We start from the raw sequence: 13,482 nt of genomic DNA on the forward strand, positions 1-13,482 counted from the left end.
AAGATCATATTATTTTTTGAACACTTGCTAAGTGCCAAGTGCTGGGTGCTGGGGAATGCACTGGCAGGCAGGTAACAGTTTCTGGTCCGTGGAACTTAGAACAGGTCGTGATCCCATGGCATGTTCAGTGCTATGACTGAGAAAAATACTGGAGACCACCTTGGACTCCTTTGGCCTGGGTACAGGGGAGGAAGGATCCTGCAGGAAGTATCGTTAAAGCCGAGAAAAAGGATAGGGAAGTAGGCAGGTGAACAAGGGGAAGATGGGAGTTTCTGGCAGAAAAAACCCAGAATGTGCAAGGGCCCGGGAACTTTAAAGGGTGGTGTTCGGAGCTTTATTTTAGTCTGAACAGAGAAGAGCGGCATGCAAGGTGGGAGAGGAAAGGGGATGAGAATGGAAGGGTGAGTGGGACCTTGCTTGGCCACACTGAGTTTGGACCTTATCTATTTCCCTGAATAAATGAAAGAACAAATTAATGAACAAAGGATTGCTGCAAGTTCCACACTCTCTGTTCCAAAGGGATTAAGTGGTTCTAATGTTTGTGTCCAAATTGGCATCCCCTGGGGAGCATGGCCCCTTGGCCCTGTGCCTGGCTGGGGGAGGCCTTATTTAGCCTAGCCTGGCTCCACTGAGATTTCCTTGGGAATATCTGTGTATAGGGCAAGAGGGCAGCCCAGCTGCCACTGTCCATCTGACTTCCTTGGTGTCCAGCCCCCTTTCACTAGCCCCAGACCCTGTGTTTAGTCATCTCCATGCTCTTTTTGTTGACTTAGCTACCGTCCATAAATGTTGTCTATCCCCGTGTGGGATTGTGGGTTGTCAACACCCCGTGTGGACCCTGTACGTTCACAGGGTGGGCTCGCCTCGGACTTGACTTGATCTGCCCACTCCTTCCCTCTCCAGATGGCCAGCTGAGCTCCTCCAGACTTCCTCCTCAAGCTCTAGCAAGGGGCCAGCTGCCCCTTCACCTACTTAGAGAAACTTCCCCCGGTCCCCCCTTCCCCCCAAAAAAGTGAATCCCCCAAACCCTTTCCCTGGAGAAGGTAAGCTTGAGAGAAGAATCTTCTTTCAATGTTTCTTTCTCCTCCAAGTGCACACCCTGTTTCCTGGACCCCTCTATACATTCCTCCTTCTAGACGGGTCCCCTGAGGACAGTCTGCCCCAACTTCCCCTCAGTCAGTATGAATAAGAATCTCCAACATGACTATAGACCTTTATGATTTACAAAGCTTCCGGTGAAAAGGGAATAATCATAGTTGCTACCTCACAGGATGAGTACTGGATGAGATCATGTCGTTAAAATGCTTAGCACAGTGTGTGGCAAGTCACAGAGGTTCAATAACTGTGGCTGTCACTTTCCCCTCCTCCTATCCCCCGCCCCTTACCCTGATTCAAAGACAAAACATTCCACTTGCCAAGCACTGACCCTGTGTAGTTGGCACAATCTTGGTGACATATACTTGGGCTCCCGTTTACCACGGTTTCTCTGTGAGGGAGGTTATGACTCTCCCCATCTCACAGTCAAGGAAACTGAAGCTCAGAGTGGCATCGCCACCTGCCCAAGCGTGCACAGCTTGTAGAGACAGGAATTGGATCCTGGGCTTTGGACGTCAAGGCTTGTGCTCTTGCATTCCACCATGCTGCCTCACTTTTCTCTATCCTAATCATCCTCACCCATCTTGGAGCAAGTATGCTTCTTGGGGGGTGCTCACTAAGGCGGTGGAGCGGGGCAGGTTCTCCTCACAAGAATCTAGGACGTCAAGGCCTGCCACCTGCTCGGAGGCTTAAATTTCTCTGCAAGAGCCCTTGGCTAAATTAGGTAATGGGCTAGGACTCTGGGAGGGGGGTGCTCGCTGACCCCAGGATCTGATTGGCCAGGGCATCTGGTCCTGGGGAGCAGGGAAGTGGGAGGAGAGGATGCCCCTACAAATCCTAGGGGCTACAGAGGGCCAGGGCATCTTTGGGTGGTGGAGTGCAGAGGAGGTGACCTGCAGCAGAGGAGTCCTGGTGACACGCAACCATGGTAAGGATGAGAAGGGACTTCATCCTTTTACTTGCAGGAGCACTTCTGGGCATCTTTCAGGCCAGATCTGGGTGCTCTGTGGGGCAGTAACTTGGATGTTTGAAGCTGGAATATGAAAGCTCCTGGAACCCTGGTGTCTGGGAGGAAGGTTGGGAAGAAGGCCTCGGACTTGTCTTGAAAGGGGAGAGTTGGGACGTTCCAGGGGTTGATCCTCCAGGCTTGCCGGTTCCCTGAGACCTTCTGAGGCTTCTAGCCATGTCGGTCAGAGAACTGTGAGTGGGTCTTAGCTTGTCACCCTGATGGTGGAGATGGGGACACTCGTGGTGGAGAGGGAGTCACCCAGCAAGCCAGTGAGCAGTGGGGGTGGGCTGGAAGCCTTGCCACACCCTCTTCCTGCCAGTGAGAGAAGGAAACCTCCTCTGGAAGATGGGAAGCCTGCAGGGTCTCAGACCAGTTCAGGGGCAGGACCCCAAGAACTCCAAGGGGATGAGAAAGGGCCGAAGATGACAGAGCAGAGTTAGAGAGACGTCAGCCTCCCAGAGAGGGGTTATGATTTGAAGCTGTCCTTTTCCTCTGAGATCGCCCTCCCCACTTCACTTCAAGGAGTAACTAGACCCTGGAGGACAGCTGCTGTGGCCCGTTCCTGACTAAAAATAACCTGCCCTTTTGGCACAGGCAAGGAGGAGGGGAGGGGGGAGGGGAGGAGGAGGGAGACAAGGAGGCCAGTCAGCAGCCAGCCAGCTGAAGGGCTCCTTGGACGCCTCGGCCCTTCTTTGTTGCCGGCCTCAGTCTCAAGTCCTCTCGCTAGCTGGCTGGGCTTGGACGTGATGGAAACTCCTTAGAGCCATCTTACCATCACCTGCACAAGGCCCACATCATGCTCCGCCCAGCAGGAGTGGCATTTACTCCAATGACTGAATCGCCGCAAGGAAGCTTACAATCTCTGCAAGTTCTTGGAGAGAGGGATGATGTGCCTGACTTCTTGGGGGTCCCAGTGCCCGGTCTATGGCCTGACACTTGGTCGGTGCTCAGTAACTTTGCCTTGCATTATCATTTATTTGACAACAAACATTTATCGAGCACCTGTTAAAGTACCAGGCATTGCGAGGAGGCAGGGAAAACTGGAAAACGATGTTGGAATCATTCCGGTACTTTACAAAGCCTTCTCACACCCCTGATTTCAGCTCATCCCTGAAAAACTGCTGAGAAGAGATGAGGGGATGAGGGTACATTTAGTGACTTGCCCAAGATTACTGGGGGGCTCCTGAATTGACCTCTGATTGACAAGCAAGAAGGGCATAATCCCTAGTTCTTTCTTTCTTTTGGGCTGAGCTGCGCAGCTTGTGGGATCTTAGTTCCCCAACCAGGGACTGAACCCAGGCCTTCGGCAGTGAAAGCACAGAGTCCTAACCACTGGACCGCCAGGGAATTCCCCTCCCTAGTTCTTCAAAAGCGGGTTTGGGTGCTGTGGGAGCACGCGGTGTGGGGGGGCAAGTTTGGAGCTGTTTCTCCGGAGGACTAAGGGGCACTTACAGAAACGGGGGTGCAGAAGAATGGGGTTAAGTCAAGAATGCGCTCCAGGGCTTCCCCTTCTGCTCTTTGATGGTCTGTTTTTCCTGCAGACGGACCAGCAGGCTGAGGCCCGGTCCTACCTCAGCGAGGAGATGATCGCTGGTGAGTGGGGGTGGGCGGGCTGTCCGTTGGGTGGCTGTGTGCTGGGCAATGTTTGGTGTCTAGGCAGGCAGGGAGGGTGGACGTGAGGCTGACGGTCCAGCCAGGCTCACCTTAGCCCTCGGCTCTCCTTACCCTGGCAGAGTTCAAGGCCGCCTTCGACATGTTTGACGCTGATGGTGGCGGGGACATCAGCGTCAAGGAGTTGGGCACGGTGATGAGGATGCTGGGCCAGACACCCACCAAAGAGGAGCTGGACGCCATCATCGAGGAGGTGGATGAGGACGGTGAGCGGGTGGCCCTCCGAGGGATGGGATGGTGGTGGTGGAGAGGAGCTGGCAGCCAGGGCTCGGGCTACCTCACCATCTGCTTCCCTCAGGCAGCGGCACCATCGACTTCGAGGAGTTCTTGGTCATGATGGTGCGCCAGATGAAAGAGGACGCCAAGGGGAAGACTGAGGAGGAGCTGGCTGAGTGTTTCCGCATCTTTGACAGGTGCATTGGGGCCCTGGGAGCCGAGCGAGGCGCAGAGCCGTCTGAGTCTGGCCAGCAGGGCACGAAGGTTCTCGGGGTGGGGATGTAGGAGGGGGCGTCCGGCGTGGCCCGGGCAGGTCGCCCCTGCCCGTCCTGAGCTCCGCCCTGGCCCTCCGCCTGAAGGAACGCAGACGGCTACATCGATGCTGAGGAACTGGCTGAGATTTTCCGGGCCTCCGGGGAGCACGTGACAGACGAGGAGCTCGAATCCCTGATGAAGGACGGGGACAAGAACAACGACGGCCGCATTGACTTCGACGGTGAGGGTCTGGGGAGCGCGAGGAGCGGAAGACCGAACCAGGCTGGAGAGTCCGAGCGTGGCGCCCACGCGGGAGTCCCTAGCCTTGAAGGCGGGGCGGGGCGGGGCCAAGCTCCTCCCCACCCCCTGCGGGCGGGTAGGGGGGACCTCCGGGAGGTTTTGTGCAATTTATCTACAAATGACAAGGCACCCCCTCTGCGAGGCCGGAGCCTGGCCAGACCTGCCTCGCCCCTAGGGGACCCCTGACCGCCTCTCCGTCTCCTTCCCCGCAGAGTTCCTGAAGATGATGGAGGGCGTGCAGTAAGAAGTCGGCCCTCCCCTCCGCGGAGACTGCGCGTCCTTAGGGCGTGGGGACGTCATCGCCGCCCGGTCCCACTCCCGGCCCCGGGAGGGAGGCGCGGCCCCTTCTGGGAATGTGTCTAGAAGGAATAAAAGGAAACATTGCAAAGCGCGTGGCCTGAGTGAGGGGAGGACCGGGATGGATCGGGTGTCGGGAGCCGCCTGGTTGGGCCGCTGTCCAGGGCGCCACCCCAGTTGGAGCCACCCGAGCGTCCTCGGGTCCGAACGCAGCGGGACGCGGAAGGCCGCCGGGTCGCGGGAGCCCGAGGTGGCGCTCGATGCCCTCGGAAGTTTAGCGACGGTCTATCTGCAGCTGGCGCTAGGCGTGGCAACTTGGCCGAGGGGCTGAGTGGCTCCTGGCGCTTCCAGGGTCCCCATTGCTTCTAGAATCAAATCCTAATTCCTTCCCCTCCTTCCCACTGTTACCCCTTCGCCTCCTCGAGAGGTTCCAGTCTCACTGGGCAATCGATCCTTCTTGCTGTGGAAGTGGGGTGCACTTTTAAGCCCTCCAACCTTTGCACATGCTGTTCTCTCTCCTTGGAATGCCCTTCTTCCTCTTAAAGTCTTGGCAAATCCTTCAACACAGCTCAAATGCCATCTCCAAGATACCAAGACGCAGCTCAGATACCATCTTGTCCTCCCTTGATCCCTGCCCTGACTGGCTGCACTCTGGCGCCCACACCTCTTTTGTAAACAACTCAATTATAGCCGGCGCTGGGTCAAAGCTAATTAAGGGCAGTGGTAGTTTGGCTTTCCTCACGCTCAGTTTGAATCCTCACTGCTGGTGACAAACCACTCTCTGCTTCCTTTCCTAATCTGTAAAACGGGGACGGTGATAGTACTTACCTCACAGGCTTGTGAGAATAAATTAATGTGTGCAAAGTGCTTAGAACAGAGCCTGGCACGGAGTCAGCATATAATAAATGCTATTAGTAATATCATTATCATCTTGAAACATTGAACTCTTATTCATTGTTGCAGCCCTCCCTCTCCAACTCCCTGTTCTCTTCTCCCCTTTCTGGCTCGTTCATGTTTCCTGGATTATTTCCAGCTAGGAGCAGTGGATGCCTACTGTGTGCTGTGCAGGTGTTGTCTCATTTATCCACACAGCCCCAGGGGCAGATGCCCTTATTTCCATTTTACGGTTGAGGAAACTCAGGCAGAGTGGGGTGAATTACCCCGATAAGTAGGTAACAACCTAGATGATACGGCTGTGTGGTGGAAACAGGAGCAAGACCACCTACCTGTTGACAATTCTACCAGGGCGTCCTGAGTGTTTCAAACTGGCCCTGCCTTAAACTAGTAAATCTCCCTCCTCCATCTTGTTCTCCTGTGTTGCCCACCTCAGGGTTGAGACCCAAGTCACAAATTCTGAAGCTCATTTTCCACCTCTAATTTACTTACTATGCCCTGCTACTTTGTCTCCTTACCTCTACATCCCTCCTCTCCAAGCCCACTCAGCATCATAACTCAGGCCATTATCATTGCCATTCACTCTCTAGACAGATGGCAGCCAGCAGGATCTTTTCAAAACCAAATCTGACCACGTCACTGCCCTGCTCAAGACTTCATTAACTGCTGGTTACCTCCGTCGCAGCCCAATCTCCTTCTCCAGAGAGAGCCCTCCTTGACCCTCCTCATCTTCATGAGGTGCCCCACCTCTGAGCTTTCATAGCAACATGTGAGCCTAGCACCCAGCTCCCGCCCCACCCAACCCCGTGCCGCGCAGCTTGCGGGATCTCAGTTCCCCGACCAGGAATTGAACCCGGGCCATGGGCAGTGAAAGCCAAGAATCCTAACCACTAGATTGCCAGGGAACTCCCACACCCAGCTTTTATTGAGTGCTTACTATGTGCCAGGCACTGTTCTACAGTTCTTCATCTATCCTATGAGGTAGCTACTAATATTTCCATTTTACAGAGAGGTTAAATATAAGTGCCCAAGTGTATACGAGTAACATAGGGGTGGATCAGGAATTCTAACACAGTTCTTCTACCTTAACCACCACTTATTCTACACCATTGACATGCCTACTTACTCCCTAAACTTCACCCTCCCTGAGGACAGGACTGTGTCCTCTTCCTGCCTCATCCCCAGCCCCCAACATAGGGCCTTCACCTTATGGGCACTCAACCACTGTACTGAATGAATGGGAATAATGATCATCATACCTTCTAATACTGACTGCACTAGTGTTAGAAACCTAAGTCAAACTGACTTACACCAAAAAGGGATTTGTTGGTTCATGACACCGGGATGCCAACACACAAATTGGAGGCCAGAGTTTCAATGTCATCTCTCAGCTATTTGTCTCTGCTTGGCTTTCTTTCATCTGCAGCCGTCTCCACCAGCAGCCCAGACTGACTCCCTCCTCTTTTAGCAATCCTAGTAGTAAAATAATTTTACTTTCTTGCAGGGATTAATTCCAGGAAACACCAATTGGTTCCGAACGACAGTGTAGAGAGTTGGGTCTCTGTGACTGACACAGGTAGGTCATGTGACCATCTGGGGGAGTCAGACACCATGGTCCAGGAAACCACATAGAGAGGCTTCCTAAGGAAGGCAAAGATACATCCACTTTGGCCAGCATTTATTAAGAAGCAAGTGTCAGGTTCTGAGGTCTGCTCATCTCAGACATCCTCCAGCCTGGTGTTTGTCTTCTTTTTTTTTTTTTTGGCCTTGTGGCACAGCATGGGGGATCTTAGTTCCCCGACCAGGAATCGAACACTCTCCCCTTGCAGTGGAAGTGAGGAGTCATAACCACTGGACTGCCAGGGAAGTCCCAGCCTCGTGATTTTCAATTTGAGAGAGCATCAGAATCACCTGAAGAGCTTATTGGGGCCAGGAATTTACATTTCTAACCAGTTCCAGGTGAAAAGTGGAAGGACCACACCTCAAGAACACTGCTCTGTACCTTTAACTAGAGCCCAGCAATGACACCACCGGGGAGCTGATTAGAAATGCAGAGCCTCAGGCCCCACCCAGACCAACTGAATCAAAATTTGTATTTGAATAAGATCCCAGGCAGATTTATTTTAATTTATGTTTGGTTGCCTTGGGTCTTCCTTGCTGCATGCGGGCTTTCTCTAGTTGCAGCGAGCGGGGGCTGCTCTCTGTTGCGGTGCGCGGGCTTCTCATTGCAGTGGCTTCTCCTGATGCGGAGCACGGGCTCTAGGCGCACAGGCTTCAGTAGTTGTGGCTCACGGGCTCAGTAGTTGTGGCTCTCAGGCTCTAGAGCGCAGGCTCAGTAGTTGTGGCACACGGGCTTAGTTGCTCCGCGACATGGATCTTCCTCGACCAGGGATCCAACCCGTGACCCCTGCATTGGTAGGCGGATTCTTAACCACTGCGCCACCAGGGAAAGTCCCCCCACTGGCAGATTTACATGCACAGTAGATTGAGCAACACTGGTCCAAGCCCCAAGGAGGGAGCCAACAGCACAGTCAGAGATGAAGGAACTGATTAGAGGACATCCAAGTTCTAGTCCCAGACCTGACAACTCCAATCCAATCCCACATGTGGCTGCTGGCTGGGGGCACAGGGGTCCGGGCTAGCTGGAGTAGGAGGAAAGTGTGGGTGAGAACCTTCCTGATGACCTCCTTGCTGTCTTCTCCCCCTCCCCCCAGGCCTGCACAACCAGCTGCAGGCAGAGCTGACCAGGTTGGGCGAGTAGCCAACACTCAGGCCTTGTTGGAGCACACCTGGGTGTGTCACCTAGATCTTCCTGCAGGACCTGGGCTGGGCCCAACACCTCAGCCTACCTGGACCCAGCTGGTCGGCACAGGGGTTTCCTCCCAGGGGCCCAAAGGCCTGTGGCAGGCCAGTGGAAAGATGGCCCAAGGGGCCGGGGCTGGCTGGGTCAGCGGTGCAGCAGACAGAGGAACTGCTGGTGGAGATGAAGCAGGAGGTGAACGTGTCCCTGTGGAGCATGGAGCCATCTATGGGGGACCTGGGGCAAGGGGTGAGTTGTGACCTCAGTCCAGAAGGCTTCCCCTGGCTGTCTCCGCAGTCCCTGGGCCTGCTGTAGGGTCACCTGAATGTCCTCTTGCTCCTTTTTCAGGGTTAAAACATCTACAGTCAGAAAGTAGGTGGCTGATCCCCACCTCCCACCCCCTCCAACACACGCGCGCGCGCACACACACACACACACACACGCACACACACACACACTCTCTCTCTACAGCTCTAGCTATTTCAGCCTAATGTCTGGTTCAGCCTCATCTGCAACACACCTGGGGCAACTCCTATATCTGCTAACGTTCTTGGTGCATGTCACCACACCATAGAAATTGGCATTTTGTTATTTTTTATTTTTTAAATTAATTTTCATCTATCTATATTTTTGGCTGCACTGCATGGCTTATGGGATCTCAGTTCCCCGACCAGGGATTGAACGTGGGCCATGGAAGTGAAAGCGCTGAATCCTACCCACTAGATCGCCAGGGAACGCCCAGAAATCGGCATTTTGTGACACCCATTCTATAGATGAGGAAACAGATGCAGAGCCATAAAATAACTAAGGTTGCAACGGAGCAAATCCTGTCACCCCACTGCACAGCCCTACAGCCCATCCGCTTCTCCTACTCCCTGGGTGGAGGAGCAGGGCAGGAACCCAGATCCTACACCTGACCTCTGCTGATCCTGCACACTTCCAACCCTAGGGGAACTACAAGACAGCTACTTGTTAAAAAACCCCAAAATGTATTTATTTAATATACTCATCACAAGGGCTTAACGAGACACTTAATTTAAAAAACAGAAACAAAACAAAAATGACACCACAGATAAGATACAGGGTCCTGTACAGAAATCGAGGAAAGGACAGACCATCTAAGGGAAAAAAAATAAAAAGACAACAGAAGGAGAGCTGCACATCCTGGGTCAGGGATCTTGGCTGGAGACGTGCTTTGAGTACGTTTCTTGCAGGTACTTCTTAAAGGCTGGAAGAGAACAGGCAGGTCTCAGTGAGTGATGAGGACAGGGGTTAAGGTGGATAAGAGGGCAGCAAGGATATAAATGTGGGAGGAGTTTGGGGAGGGGCTTCCCAGCACAACAGATTGACCCTCTGCTGCCCACCCAGCCAGGACTCCTGGACGGGCTCTGTTTCCAGGGAGGCTGGGGAGGGGACTAGGGGCCCTTAGCAAGCAAGTCATCTGCACAAAGCTTTGTCTTCTACTTAAAAAGCCTCCCCAACCTACATTAATGTGGAAAGGGTTGGTTCTTCCTGATTTTATAGCAAACAGGCAAACCAGAAACACCAAGGCAGAGGTGGAACTGGGTTACCTGCCCCCCAACAACATATTCCCAAGTCACTGGAATCCTTTTGTTGTTTGAGGGAGGCTTTGAAGGTTGGGGAGGGGTGGCCTGGTGCCCTGAGAAGGACAAAGGACTCACCTGTGGGGTTTTTCCAGAGCTCGGCGGCATGTGTGTTCAAAGGGCTATCGATGTTGGGTTCTGCAGGTGGAGAGAAAGAGGACGGTCAGGTGCGGGTAGAAGAGGCCACCCGGGGGAGTTCTGACAGGTTCCCAGGTTGCAGGGGAGGGGCCGGTCTCGGCAATCACCTCCGAGCAGGCTCTGGATGGAGAGCAGGATGGTCCTGACATCGTATAGGGCAGACCACTTGTCTTTCAGGATGTCCAGGCAGATGTTACCCTGGGTGTCCACGTTGGGGTGGTAGCAGGGCGTGAGGAACTTCACCGTGGGTGCATTGTAAGGGTAGCCGCTGGGGAACTCCAGGGACAGTTTATACCTCAGGTCTTCATATACCTGGAGAAAGAGATTCGGGGAGTAACCCTTCCACCCTGAGCCTCAGTTCCCACCCCAAGCCCCACATAAGGGACTTGCCAGGACCCCTGAGTTTGTCTGGGACTTGACAGAAGAGAAAGCATTAAACTGGTCTGGTACTTTCTCCCATATCTGGTCACTGGGGTCATCAGTGATTGGTCTAAGGCCCACTGGCCTAAGTCCTCAATTGTCCATTCTTGTCCTTGCTGTCTGGCCCCCTGTCAGCATCTAAGATGGAGAGCCCTGCCTTAAACACAGCCTCTTACTAGAGAGAGGGAGATCAGGGCCACAGGCTCAGGGCACGAGAGCAGGCACAGGGGAGTGTCCCGTCAGCCAAAAGACTTGAAGCAGACCCGGCACTTGGATTTCACGTCCCACCTCTCCCCAGACTCAGCTAAGTCACACTCACCTACCCCAACCCTATACTTACTGTGCCAGCTGCTCCATGGATGGTCCCCACCCATCTGAAAAGGTTGTCTGATTCAGGGAAGGCAGAGATTCCTTTATCACCGGACATCTGGGGAGGAAACACAACACGTGCTGGGCTGAAGCGTACGCTCCTGGGGGGCCAGCGGGTGAACCCTTTCTCCTTAACCTCATCACATTTTGATGCAAAATAAAGCAACCAGGCCAAATAGATAGGCTTTCCTGAGGAAATGGCTATATCCTCGGGGCTCAGCATGCCTCTCCGGGGAGTACTGGGATGACGGAGGTTCATCGCCAGGCTAAGAAGGGAGGGGTTGTGCAGGGAAGCAGAAGGCAGCTCTGTAACCACAGTGCTGGCTGCTGGGAATTCAACTCAACATGCTACTGAGTGCTGGTTACATACGAAGCCCAGAGACTACTCCCGGACTGGGAACATAAACAATATGGTCATTGAAGGATTTGACTTGAATATCCAGGGTTAACGTAGAAGAGATCGTCCAGGAAGGAAGTGTTCTGAGGTACGACAGGATTGGAAATATTAAGAAGGATGGAGAGTCGGGTGTGGATAAACCTTAGGGGAGGGAAGCAGGGCAGGGGGAGGGTCTCGTATGAGAGCCGTATTTCAGGGATAACTTTATTGTGGGAGGACGGGACTGGGAGTAGAGACTCTCTGGAGAAAAGGTGTGTAGGTGAGGTGGATTACCTTCTTCCCAGAAGAGAACAAGCTGGACTCATCTTTTTACCCCCATGTCTATCACAGAGCCTGATGTAGGAGAGGAGGCTACTGATAAGTGACTGGGAGGTGGGAGGGAGGACCAACTGGCTGGGGCTCTGGGCATCAGTCACTCACCATGAGCGTCATCAGCTCCTGCTGTAGCCTGCAAAAAAGCACTCGGGGTCACCTGGGAGTCTGGATGGGTCAGGGCTCCAGGTGGTGCATCTCCTCCCACCCCAATCTCTGAAGCAGCTGTCACGAGGCTCCCTCTACCCTGAAGTCGGACTCAGCTGGGGGCACAGTCACCCCCAGTTCCACAAGAGGGTCGTAGTGAGTCCTCCTCACTCTCCCTAATTTCAGGCTCCCACAGGATGGCTCTGGCTTATTCTTAAACTCGTCTGCTTCTCTGGCGTCTCTCTCGTGCCGGATCTCAATTTCTCCCCTCCTTCCTTCCCCCTCCCCCGCCGTCCTCCAGCCAAGACACCGAAGGTCCCCGGAGCATCCTCATCTTGGTTCACCGACGGAGGATCCTGGCAGCGGCCATACCCCTTCCGTCCTCCTTCGGGAGGGTCTCTAAGAGCAGTCGAGCTCCTGGCGTGTCCCTCTACCTCCCATATCTCACCCGTTCCAGGAGGAGGTGGGGGTCCCGGAAGTCTTCGCTCTCGGCCCCAAAGGCCCAGGCTGTGCCAGGCCTGGCGATTGTTACCTCCACACCACTCACCTCTTGCCCACGGGGCCCCGGGCGGCGCCCCCGCTGGGCTCGGCTCCTTTACGGGCGGCAGCAACGCTGGCGGCAGCTGGGTCGCGATTCTGGGAAGCCATCCGGGTGGCACTGAGAAGGGAGACAGGAACTCAGACTACACTGAGACCGCGGCTGCAACTGCGGGTTCCCGGGCCCTTCCGCCCGCGTTTGAATTGTAACCCTCCGGCAGCGCTGGCCTATCAGCGGCTCGCTTGGGTTTGATCCAGCCAATGGGGCGCGCCAGAGCACTCTGTCACCGGGCAACTGCTAGAACCACCCACCAGAGTACCACTATTGGGCGGCGGGATGCTGCTTCTGATGGGCGATTGGCAGGAGAGTGGCTGTCATTAATTAACGAAGCTGTAGCGGATTGGCCGCCTTTGGAAAACGCCGACCATTAAAGGGCTTAGAAAAAGTCCACGTGGGGTGAATCCTTTTAGGTCAAACGCCCGGCTACTGTCGGGGACACCCGGCACGACCGGCCAGGATCCCTTACTCCCAGGGGAAGGGGGGGTCTCCAGTCTTGGGGCCTTGGTACTCTTCCCTCAAACCGGAAACCCCAGCTCCGCCACCTGTTATTATGTCTTGGGCACTTTGGTTGGGGCTTTAAGAGCCTGCACATTCAGGCGAGGGGAAAAGCTAGAGGCTGATAGCCAGGGCCAGGGACTCCTCATTGGAAAACAGGTTCATCGGCTGCCTCTCCAATGGTTTGCTGTGTTCCCTTGGGCACATAATTTAGTGTTTTAACCTGTAGAATGGGGGTAATAAAAGCCACCTTGTATTTTTCTTCTGGTTTGTCATCAACCTCCCATGGTGCCAGCCATCACCACATTCTGCTACTTCCATACCTTAGTTGGGTGACGAAATAGAAATAAAGGGACACGGAAGACTGGCAAGGTACGTGGAGCCCCCAGCTTCGTCTCACAAAGCAGATACGCGTGGGGCACTGGGCTTCCTGGGAATAATGTGGGGTGGGGAAAGGGAGCCTGG

The 13,482-nt window shown here is 54.3% G+C and overlaps 2 protein-coding genes across 2 annotated transcripts; one reads left to right on the forward strand and one right to left on the reverse strand.

Annotated features, from left to right (window-relative positions):
• Positions 1-1,895: 1,895 nt before the first annotated feature.
• On the forward strand, positions 1,896-4,934 carry TNNC2 (troponin C2, fast skeletal type). Its single transcript, XM_060123348.1, has 6 exons — positions 1,896-2,023; positions 3,646-3,697; positions 3,838-3,981; positions 4,074-4,188; positions 4,351-4,487; positions 4,759-4,934. The coding sequence occupies exons 1-6, from the start codon at positions 2,021-2,023 to the stop codon at positions 4,788-4,790; spliced, it is 483 nt and encodes a 160-aa protein (XP_059979331.1). The 5' UTR covers positions 1,896-2,020; the 3' UTR covers positions 4,791-4,934.
• Positions 4,935-9,506: 4,572 nt separating this feature from the next.
• UBE2C (ubiquitin conjugating enzyme E2 C) lies at positions 9,507-13,468 on the reverse strand. The gene is made up of 7 exons (XM_060122841.1): positions 13,268-13,468; positions 12,472-12,582; positions 11,886-11,913; positions 11,040-11,126; positions 10,387-10,591; positions 10,220-10,279; positions 9,507-9,765 (listed from the first exon to the last, which is right to left on the reverse strand). The coding sequence occupies exons 1-7, from the start codon at positions 13,336-13,338 to the stop codon at positions 9,707-9,709; spliced, it is 621 nt and encodes a 206-aa protein (XP_059978824.1). The 5' UTR covers positions 13,339-13,468; the 3' UTR covers positions 9,507-9,706.
• Between the last annotated feature and the right edge of the window lie 14 nt (positions 13,469-13,482).

Source organism: Lagenorhynchus albirostris, chromosome 15 (assembly GCF_949774975.1).
Source record: "Lagenorhynchus albirostris chromosome 15, mLagAlb1.1, whole genome shotgun sequence".
NCBI classification, from domain to species: Eukaryota; Metazoa; Chordata; class Mammalia; order Artiodactyla; family Delphinidae; genus Lagenorhynchus; species Lagenorhynchus albirostris.